At 35.0% G+C, this 12,220-nt stretch overlaps 1 protein-coding gene across 1 annotated transcript in view; it reads right to left on the reverse strand.

The window, feature by feature from the left end:
- Nucleotides 1–8,110: 8,110 nt before the first annotated feature.
- Nucleotides 8,111–12,220, reverse strand: part of LOC112518270 (zinc finger BED domain-containing protein RICESLEEPER 2-like) — a 4,804-nt gene continuing 694 nt past the window's right edge. Inside the window, exons 2-5 of the mRNA XM_025125909.1 lie at nucleotides 9,652–10,134; nucleotides 9,462–9,534; nucleotides 8,760–9,359; nucleotides 8,111–8,661 (exon numbers count right to left, since the gene is read on the reverse strand). Of these exons, the coding sequence (XP_024981677.1) occupies nucleotides 8,111–8,661; nucleotides 8,760–9,359; nucleotides 9,462–9,534; nucleotides 9,652–10,134 (1,707 nt within the window). The remainder of the gene's footprint in view (nucleotides 8,662–8,759; nucleotides 9,360–9,461; nucleotides 9,535–9,651; nucleotides 10,135–12,220) is intronic.

Consider the following 12,220-nt stretch of genomic DNA (forward strand, 5'->3'; position numbering starts at 1 on the left):
GTGCATGTACTTCCATTTGAACATGTGAATTAGGTACGTATTTTAATAATTAAAGAAAAAAGATATCAATACAAGATGAGTTATAAAAAACACAACACATCATAATGAACATAATTTCGATTAAAACGAATCTAAAAAAATAAAAATCTATTACCAAGACATTTGTTTTGGTTAATTTCTTCAATTCCCGGCCTCGAACTCCGATTGTCATCATAAATCATTTTAGTCTTCTCACTGTTGTCGATTTATTTTCCATTGCGTTTATCTATATTAGCTTGATCGATACCGAAAGTTTTTACTACTGTGTTTTCTATACGAATTAAAAACTGATAAAACAATAAACATGGAAGATCAAGAGTAAAAAAAATTATTAATATTATAAATGTATATTTTTTGGGATTTGATGATTTGTAACTCTCCATTAATTGTTTGGGAGTTACATATCAAATAAATTTACTGAAATACCATTGTAATTAAAATGTGAGCATGTCATAAACCTACAAGAAGAATGAAATTTGATTGGTCGCCATGATTTTCAAAGTTAACACAAAGTTATTGGTTAACACTTGATCTTCCCCATATATATATATATATATATATATATAACGGGTAAATGGATAACGAAAAACACTTTATCCATACCCTATCCATTAAAATTCGGGTAAACGCGTAACAGATAAATGGATAAAATTTTATTTTCCTATATTCATATCCAACGAGTCAAAACATGACGGGTAACGGATTTACCCTTATCCATTACCAGCCCTACCTCCACGTGCATACCATCTTCATATCACTACGCCGATATTTTACGAAAAGTCTACCTCGTTCCCTGTTTCTCAAGTTTCAATCCAACCTAAGCGTCCGCCCCTCCGACTGCTGGGGTGTGTGATAGCGTATAATATATGTAAAAATTTTATGTCTTGATTCAAGGACATATCCATTAATTGTACGTAAATCATGTATGCAACTCAGGTATATATAGGCTCAATCTCTTGTAATCATTTTCTTTTATTTATACATATGAGGATAATAATATACGAATCACTGAAAGAGGAACCACAGTTTTGTAATAAGCTATTTCAATCAGCACGGTATCATTGGATTAAGGGGCTGCTTATTTGGGTAAGCGCTTACCAAGTCATAATATCTTTATGGATGAATTTGGTAAAGACCAATAATATACTCGGTAAGGTAAAGACCAATAATATACTCGGTAAGAACGAAAGCAAGGACTGAGAGCCTTACCCGACAAGTGACGACGACAACTCTTACTACGATTAGCACTAATCGGGTAAATTATTACATAAGATGTCATTTTGGTGGATTAAATCTTACCCGGCAAGTAAACAATAGTTTTGAATTTTACCGTTAGACACTTACCGGATAAGTGTTTAGGTAAACAACCCCTGAGTCTAGTCTAAATTAAGAAAAACAATCCAACTTGACAATCTCCAAAATGTCTTCTATCATTCAAGCTTTTTACTCCAACAACCCAAATCCAATGGTACGCCCAGTACATTAATTATCGATTGATTTCTAATTTCTTCATTGCGCATTTTAGTTTGTTTACATGATGAGATGATTTCTTGAATTATCTAAAATTACTAGATTTGTCACATGTTAATCCAATCCAATTATGCACATGATTTCAGTGGAGTTGGGTTATGTTTTAAATATTTTGAATTATATAAATTTTTTAAACCAAAATCTAATAGCAGACCCCATAAATTTCTTTAATTAAGGTGGATCAAGGGTCCACATAGTCGTGGTTTAAACTGAAAGAAAAGTCAACACGATGTGATAAACGTAATACATTTTTTCAAATGAAATCTGTCTTGATCTTTAAAACAAATATATGTTATCTTGAGAATGAGATAAAAAAAGCGACGACTCTTAAAATTAATTGGCATTGAGAAGGAAAAATAATACCAAAAAGATAAGAAATAAATCAAAATTGGAGAAACATTAACAAAAGGTTGTTTTGGTGTAGTGATAGTTCTATCTATAACTATAATTAAGGTTTTGGTCTCTTAGGAGGTAAGGGGTTCAAACTTCATCAAATATGAGGAAGGTGTGTGAGTTTATTTGTCGTATATAAATATTGTATACATAAAAAAAATCAAAGTGGATACATCTTTCAAATATCTGGGTTTTTTTTCTCTTTAATAATCGAGTAAGCAGCAACATAAGACCTCACTCTAATCTTGAATGGATCTGTTTATATCAAATCATTGAGTTAAGTTGTTCAAATATGATGACCAGTACAACGTCATGGCGGTTGTTAATTATAATTTAAAAAATAAATACTAAATAAAACATAAGACTAATTCTTGATGAGGAGCATATTTTTAAAAGCATCATGATGTCAAAGACAATATTAAAATAATTAAAAGAAAAAGAAGAAGAAAAAGCAATGGATAAATATTATAATAATGAGATTTGGTGAGATGTGATCCAAATGCTATGGGTGTTAGTTTGACAATTGCTTTCACAACCCACGACGTCGTTTTCTGAATTCTGCGTGTGGGTTTCTCCGGTGAAGTCTCTTTCCGACATGCCACCTGGCATAACGTAAAACACCAGGTGCCCAACACGATTACGCCACGTCATCATCCTCTACCCCTATAAACAAACCCTAAGTCATCCCCACCATTTCTCAAATCCCCACCCCTAAACCCTTTACCAACTCCTTAATTCCTCCAAAAAAATGGAAGGCTTAATTCCTTTTGTATACAGAGCCATCATGCAGCAAAGGAACGGCGGCGGCAGCGGCGGCCACAGCTTACTCCGCTCGGCGGTCAACGACTCGCCGTCAGCCTCATACGTGAGACTTCCGACCGGTGAATCAGGGCGATTTCAAGCATCCAACTTCCATGTTTTCCGATCAGACCATGGATTCTCAACTTCTTCATCTCCTTCCGCCGCCCATCGCCGGACCACGTCGGAGTTCAATAGTCGTGCTGTTGTGTGATGATCAAGAATCAATATATATGTGTACATCACGTGCATGCCTTTGGAAAGCCAAAGGCACACATGGTCTTGAATAAAACCAGTACACAGATATAGAAAGGGTGGTTTGATCAGTATATATATATATATATGGTATGTGGGTGTTAATTTCAGTTGCTGTGTGTTTGGTCTGTGGTGAACCAAAGGGAGATCACAGGCTATTGAGTCTTGATTAGCTTGCAATCAATTTGTAAAGCATATGTGAAATATGAATCGTTGTTCATGTCAATTGCTGGTTCGTTTTTTCATGGTTTTCCCATTTTTTGTCTTTTTCTAGTTTCTCTATCTATTCCACACACACATATATACATAATACATATACATATGTATGTATATATATACATATACATAGAGGAGCGGTTAAATACAAATCACCTATATTTGTACAAACCGTGTAAACTACTTTTATTAATAATTTTGTTTCAAGAAATTGTTACATATAATACAATTCTAAATTAAGTTGTTTCATATATGTTATGAAATTGTTACATATAATACTTATGAAATTTTAATGAAATTCTTTCATATATTTTCTTTATAATTAATATAATGAAGATGATAATATACATGATTAACACCCTCCACAATAAAAATAATTAATGAATCTTTTATAATTATAAAAAAATGAAAAATTATTATTGGTTGAATGAAGTTAGTACGGTTATACAAATAACATGATTTGCAAAGTAAACCTCCTCTACATATATATACACATACATTTGTATATATACATATACGTATGTATATATACATTTACATATATATATATATATATGTGATTGGGTTCCAATGGTATATGTATATATACATTTATATATACATATATATATATATGTATATATGATTGGGTTCCAATAAGAAAGAAGTTATGGTAAGAAGCATAAAAATAGATCTTCATTCTTGAGTCAATCTTAATTAAAGGCCAACACTAATGAGGTGCACCTTAATTCCCTTCTAAATAACAATTCATGGATGGACATGAGATTAAAAGTGATCAAATGTTCAAATCCCTTTTTAGGCTTCTCACACACCTCCGTAAGATCACAAAATAATATTGAAACTTCATAGCAAAACATTGTTAAGGTACAAAAAAAACTGAACCTTCATAGTAAACAATCGTATAGTGTTTTGTTGTGAATGTCCAATGTTATGTATGTGGTTTCACGGTTTTCACGAAAACAATCTGATATCACATGATCCCAAGAATATACACAGAGAGTGGTGGTTTTATTATTTTAGTTGGTACCATTTTGGCAATGATTGGCTGAATATCTTCTTTAATGCAACCATTTTATGTTTTTTAGGGTTTTTCATCCGTCGTTTCTATGTATGCAAAAGCAATGGACAATGATGAAACCATATTCAATAATCAAATGCATCATATTCATTAGTATTTAACAATGAGGGAACCATATTTAGTAATCAAATGTTTTAATAGGCCCAATAATGTGATGTGGTGCATCCGATTAGGGCTGTAAACGAACCAAACGTTCAACGAACTGTTCGGCGGGATGTTCGTTTATTTTCGTTTATTTAATAAATGAACGAATATGAACAAAAAATTTTGTTCGTTTAGTTAAACGAACGAACATGGACAAGAGTCTCGTTCGTTCATTTATGTTCATGAACGTTCGTTCGTTTATGTTCGTTTATATATTAATTTTAATATATAATTTTTAGTTATTTAGTTTGAATTCAAATTTTTAAAACCTTTTTAAGTATTGGGCTTTTAAAAGGGTTTTGGCCTTTTAATATTGGGCCTCTTTAAGAGGGTTTTGTTGGGGTTGTCTTCTAAGTTCTAACTCGGAAACTCTAGGTCAAGTTTCACGTATTGGTCGACTGGTGGTCGTGACTCGTGAAGGGTAGAAGCAAAAGGGGATAGGTGCACTGTAGATCAATCGCCAATCGTGAAGGGCATTATCTAGGTACGTTCTCTCAACTTTGCTACCTTAAAAGATCGTCATGAAAGAGTATTTTGAAGATATTATGGAGCTTAGAATGTGTTCGATATAGATATTTGACATGATCTCTATCCCTGCATAACTTTCTCCGATAATGTAAAAGTCGTTGTTCTTGTAATCAAACTTGGATTTTCGACCTTCTAATCACAACTTGTGTTGGAGTGAATCCAACTCTTACAAATATGATTTGCAACTATTGATATATATCCTAAATGTTATATTCACATCAAAACAAATATGATTTGAAATATAAAAAACCCAAGACATGTACCCTTCTAATACCCATGCCCCTGATGTTTTTGCATATAGAGGAACGTGTGGTACAACACCATCCATGTCCACTAACCCTAGATAATCACCTCTTTATGTTTGCTTTCGGCTTCATAGTTGTTGATCCCAGATCTTTCAATATAACACGAAGATTTATGTTATTGATCCTAAATCTATCGTATCTATGAAGACTAGTAAAGAACAACTTATAAGATATTCAAGGGAATATAAAGCTTCAAGAAAATTCACTATAATAATTGTAATGAGAAGGAATACTTATTTTACAAGACATGTGAAAGCTATTTATATTAGCAATCTAGTCTAAGAGATAACAATCTAGTAAAAAATATTTATGAGATAAACTAGGAAAATATATCTATCTAGAATTATGGAATTATCTCTAACTACCCTGTGTAACAGAATTCCAACTGTCGATAAGTCATCTCCAACTGTCTTCTAGGTAGTATGTTCAACCAGGATTCTTCACATTTCTGCTTCACTTGGGTATATCTGATTGAACACTTGATGAATCTCTTAAGTGTTGTGAACCAAAGGAGTAATGGAGATGCTTTGTTCATCGCACCTCAAGACCATTAATCATGTCTCCGGTTTGCTTTCAAGTACTTAGAAACTTTTGCAACTCTTCTTCCATCGCTCCTCCAGACTTCCATACTTGTACATTTTTCATTACTTTTACGATAAGAATTATGGGGTCTAACAATCTCCCCTAAGTAATGAAAAATAAACAAAAGCTATCTATGAAACATAAATGAATAGCAATGAACACAGACTAAGCTAGTAGAAACATCCTTTTGTCAAAAGTTTTTATTTTCTGAAAATTGGATAGTTTCATACAATATGGAAGTAAATAAGGGATAAGAAAAATTACATCTCAGTTATGGTCTCCATTGAATATTTTCCAAAAGCGCATCATCAGTCCTCTGTAGCGGATGACTGTGGAGATCCCATGAATCAACTCCTGCCTCTCTTTACTCAGCACATGCTCTCTGCCCAACCTCTCTCTTGAATAACCTTTTGAAACCATTCAAGTGTATCTGTCAAATACTTGAAGGCCTCAGTCAGTCTGAAGAATTTCTTGGTCCCGAACTCGTTCTTGAAGACCAAGCCCAATTCCGATTTAGTCAAGACTGATGCAGAGCGCTTCTCCTGTAGTCCAGAAAAGTCTTCTTTCAGAGTCATGCAGGAGACTCTATCGATGCCAAGCTCTAGAGCTATTTGGAAATTGTTCTTTGCTCTGAACTTCACAAGAGTCCCCTTCGTCTTTATGATCGCTCGCTGCGCCATCCCATATCTGATCCCATGATCCTAGCGCTGAATGGTATGCCCATACAAGTCTATCAAGTCCCATGGATTGAGATTTATAAGATCATTGTCATTGAAGACGCAGATCATCCCATGAGCATCCACGGTGTACTCGATATAATTGATGGCTTTATTTGCAAAGGTCCGCAACTTGATGTCATGGACCGTCTTTATTCCATCGTTTGAAAAGACAGCCTATGAAGGTTGAGTTGTCTGCCTTACAAACCTATGCCTGAGCAAGTCCATGGATTCTGGAGATAGGTTGGGAGGATTAAGGACTATCTGCTCATTGCGATCATGGTACAGGTACCGATGGATGTTCTCCATCATGACAGGTTCTCTTGGAGGCACCTCTGGAAGTCTCCTTAGGGTCTCCATCTGTGCAATGACTTTCTGCACTCTATCGATTGATGGAGGTTTCCTTGAGGAAGAGGAAATGTCGGCAAGCACTGTTGGTTGGGTAGGTTGGATTGTGCGCGGTTCTAGTTGGCTAGTGGGTGGTTCTAGTTGGCTAGGTGATAGTTCTGTTTGGGGTGGTGTAGGTTCTGGTGAGGAAGTGTGGGTTCTGATTGGCTTATATATGGTTGGGTGATAGAGGGTTCTTGTGTTGGTGATGGGGGTGGTGTTAGTGATGGAGTAAAGGGAATGGGTGCTTCTGGTTGTGAGGTTGAGGGTGGTTGTTGAGGAGGTGATGAAGAACTCACAAGAATTAGTGAGGACTCATCGGTTGGTAGGGATGTAAACGAACCTAACGAACACGAACGAAGGTTTGTTCATGTTTGTTCGTTTAACTTAACCGAACAAACGAACGAACACGAACGGTAAACGAGCGAAAATCATTGTGTTCGTGTTCGTTCGTTTAGAAATAAGGTGTGTTCGTGTTCGTTTATGTTCGTTCGTTAACATGCTAAATGAACGTAAACGAACAAACAGGTCTAAACGAACATAAATGAATAGGCCTAACGAATATAAACGAACAGGTCTAAATGAACATAAACAAACATAAATGAACATAAACAAACATAAACGAACACCACTATTTGTCATTCAGTTAACTATTACACACCAATTGTCCATAGTTTAAACATACACAAAACAATAATCATTCATCAACCATCATTAATATACCGAAAAACAAATAAATCACCATCATCATTTGAACAAAAAAAACAATCCTCTTATCATCATTTGTCAGTTGTAACCTCATGGAAGTTCAATATATATATATATATATATATCATATCATCAGTTTTCCTACAACAAACAAACAAAATAATTATTAGTTATCATAAGAAAACAAGTATCATAATTGATAAGATTAAGCAAATTACCTTGGTTTTTTTTTTGTGTAGTCCATAATGATGACGATACCAATCAGCTCCCCAAATGAGCATATCTACCGTCTTCGTCCCTAAAGAGGCGCGATGAGCATCGATAACTCTTCCACCAACACTAAAAGCTGATTCTGAAGCAACAATAGTTATTGGAATTGCCAAAACATCAGCAGCCATTTTAGACAAAATTCTGAACTTTAGATTTTTCTCCTACCACCACTCCAAGGCATCAAAATATGCACCTGAATCACCAATGTACACGCCTTCTTCTAAATAAATGTCTAACTCTGACTTCACACTTGCAAAAGTGTCAGCGCTTCTGATATGTTGATCATACTTTGTCGTGCCACTCTTGATACCAACTCTAGAACTTAACTTGTTATAACCACTCTTAACTCCAATTTCACTCTTGTCAGGTGCACTACTCATTTGGACAACATTAGCCGTTTTATGTTGTTCAACATACTCTTGAAACATTTTAGTAAAAGTATCTTGCACAATTTTCATTTGCTTAGGTGCCTCATCCGTTGAATAAATGGAACTAAAAGAGAACTCAAGCAACTTCATCTTGTATCTAGGATCTAAAACAGCACCAATGAAAATCAGCAAATTACAAGTACCCCAATATTTGTCAAATTTCTTTTTCATCTTGAGAGCCATATCTCTCATATATTTACTCTCATCTAAAGACAAATCATCTAATGCTTCTTTAATTCTATACAACTCACTAAGAAACAAATTAGAGGTAGGATATTCGGAGCCTATAAAATAAAAGAAGTAAATAAAATTCTATGAGAATTAGGTGATTAGCTTYGAWAAAATGACTTATAATGAAAACCATAAAGAAAATTAATAATACCTGAAATTATTTTTGTAACCTCGTTGAAAAGCCCCAAGAATGAGCAAATAACTTCAACTTTGTCCCACTCTTCCGAGGTCGGCAAGGTCTTGTATGTTGATTCTCGATCGGCATAATTTACAAACACTTCTTTAAACTCCAAGGCCGTAGACAACATAGCATACGTAGCATTCCATCGGGTACTAACATTTAAGATCAAATGCTTCTTTGATAAGGTCATTTGCTTGGAAAGTTCGCTAAATATATGCAATCGACCCGGAAAGGCATTCACGTGTTTTACACTCTCACGAACATTGTGAATAATGTCTTTAATTTCCGATAAACCATCTTGAACCAACAAATTGAGAATGTGTGCACAACACCGCACATGGAATAACTTCCCCCCAATAACAAGCTTTTTCTGAAAATTCATAATTTCCATCAACTTTGTAGCCACCACATCATTAGTTGTAGCATTGTCAATCGTCAAAGTAGCAAACTTTGTCTCAATATTCCACTCTTTTAAACACTTAAAGAGGGAATCATATATACATAGTCCAGAATAAGGTGGTGGTACATCAACAAAACTCAATATGCATTTGTTAAGATTGAAATCAGAATCTACAAAATGACAAGTAACAACCATATAATGAATATTTTACACCGACGTCCACATATCAGTGGTTATACTCACACGATTGACAGCGCTTAACATTTTCTTGCCTATCTCATAACTAGCAACACAATCTTGCTTAGCCGATGTACGTGAAATCTTGTTAAACCCGGGGTTAGCTTCCTTCATAACCACATTAAATAGTTCATATTCAACAAAATAAAATGGCAACTCATGAACCATAATCATGTGAGAAACAACCTCTCTAATCCTACTATTGTCAAATTTCCAGTTTTAGACCATAGAAGAATCTAATTTCCCCGGCACAACCTTTAACTTTAACTGACCTGGATGAATGGTGTTGACGGCTTTTAACTTTGGGCAATCACTAATATGCCTATGCAATGGTGTGGTGGTTCCATCTTTAAGTTTCTTTATCTTCTCATCACAATGGATGCACTCACAAACTTCAGTTCCATTAGCCAACTTCACCAAGCAAAAATGTTCCCAAACTCCTGAAGTCTTCTTTCTTTTCCTTTTAGCATATGGAGTAGTTTCTTCATTGTTGACTATGCTGGTCTGTTCTCTACCACCATCAACGGCTGCTACAATGTCGTCTCCATCATTTGATCCGATAACAACCATTTCAGGAGTACTTTCCATTCTTGATGTGTTTGCACTTGATTCAGTTTTCGTTGATTCAAGTTCTTGAGGCGATTGCATCCGATCTAAATATAAATCATCATGTAAGAAATATGGACCGCTACAAGAGACATCATACATCTACAAAATACAGAAAAACATTTTAAATAATCAAACATTTTAACCACATAGCAACCCCCATAGATACGGCTGCTCCAACGTTTCCCAATCCAGTTTTATACACAAGGGACTAACAAAGTGGAACGTGAATGCATAAAGCAACTATTGAGCTAATAACCAGATAAACCCTTAGAATAAGACAATTTGTATGAGAACTGGTGAAGCTTCAAGAGTTAGTATATCAAAGATTTTATGCTCATTCATGACAGAATGGTGGTAAAAGTATTATGACTGAATCGTGATAAATGTATCTATATTGATATACTGGTAACGGTAAGAAAGAATTTTTGTGGACAGGTAGTTGGAGCCCTTTGGTACTTGTTTACAATAGAAAGCAAGCTCAAATGCTGGAATATTGCATGTCAAAGGCATAATTGTGACTCCAAGTATTTATATTGTGGAGAAGGCCGTGTGGGAGATTTTAGGTTTCTGACAAGTTTGTGCCCTCTTCTTGAACGGGGTATCAGCCTATTGTAAACAGAATACACGTTGGTCCCATAAGGATCTACAAGAATAGAAACAGTTTGTAGAAGGGGGGGGGATGAATACAAATACAGTATTTTCAAATTTAAAATACATATTGATAGAGAAGATCAATACAGATTTTACAAGACTATTTGCGGAAAGATAAGGTAATGAAAACCTATCTAAACAATCATTGGTTACACACAGATCTTTAGCAAATACAAGAAAAGAGATTGCTAAAAGGAAGATCATTTACTTAAGCTAGAAGTTGCTTGAAGTAAGAATAGGGTTAGAGAGAGATGCGTGCTCTCTGCATGGAGAAGAAACACTTCTATTTATACCCAGTGCATTAAATGTTCATTTAATGCAATATGGTAGGTTTAGAGTGCGTGCCAAGCCTTAAGAGGAAGGCTTGTCCTTTGCTACAGTGAATAGTACAAAAGCACAATTTATGAGCAGACATCCTTGCCTAAAGTTGGTGGACAAAGAGTCGACTAATCGGCTCCGTACCATACTAACTTTTGCAAGGGTATGGGTTTGTCCTTTGTGTGCATAAGGACAAGACAACAACAATCATGCTAAGCAAGCTTCCTTTGATCGCTGAATGCTGGAATGACCTGGAGGTCTCATCATCATTCGATGAAGCTAGAGCAGTCTTCACACATATGTAAACAGACTTGTAATCACTGAATATCGCTACAGATCACGTACTCGCAAGTCTCTAATCTTCAGTTTCAGTCTTCGACGTTTGCTGAAGGTTCTTTGGTGTGAGTGTTGTCTTATTGAAGTATTGCTGTCTCTGATGAATTCACAATGCAAGTTCTTTAGCGATCACTGAATATACTCAGTGATGATCGCTGGAACTGAAAATACAGAAACACAAATACAACGTGAAAGGGAAAAGTGATTATCATCAAATCACTGAGAGAGAGGATCAACAATCTCCCCCTATTTGATGATAACAAGATAACATAAAGAAAGTTATCTTATCAAATAATAGTAAGGAAAAGTTAAATATAAATAGTAAGGAAAAGTTACATATAAAGTACATGTCCCTTTTTACTATTTTGGGATCTTTTTCATTTTGGTCTCTCAGCTTCAGAAGTTTTCTTAAGTTATATCTAAGAAAATTACAAGGACTGAAACTGAAAGCTTATTCATTGACTTATAGATTGTCAGTGAATGATGAAAGTAACATTGGAACTCATAGACTTGTGTCCCTATTACTTTTTTCAGGGATCTTTTTCAGTGAAGTACATGGAATACTCATTTTATTAATCAATGGAAATAATACAAGTATTACAGTACATGTTCAGAATTTACAGAATGTAAATACACTCAATGAAAGAAGATATAGAAAAAGGATTTACAAGGAAAAGTAGATTGTTGTTACAAAGAGAATCTTATTCTAGAACACTTAGATCTATGTAATCAGGTACATTTTCACCAAGGTTTCTTCGACGTAGGAATTTCCTTCGTATCTTCATATCGATGACTTTTCCAGGCATGCTATCATCTATCCAGAGCAAGAGATACGCCAAGTGATCCATTGGACATAGATGTAGCTCTGACACTCTCTGAA

Source organism: Cynara cardunculus, assembly GCF_001531365.2.
Source record: "Cynara cardunculus var. scolymus isolate 2C chromosome LG 9, CcrdV1, whole genome shotgun sequence".
NCBI classification, from domain to species: Eukaryota; Viridiplantae; Streptophyta; class Magnoliopsida; order Asterales; family Asteraceae; genus Cynara; species Cynara cardunculus.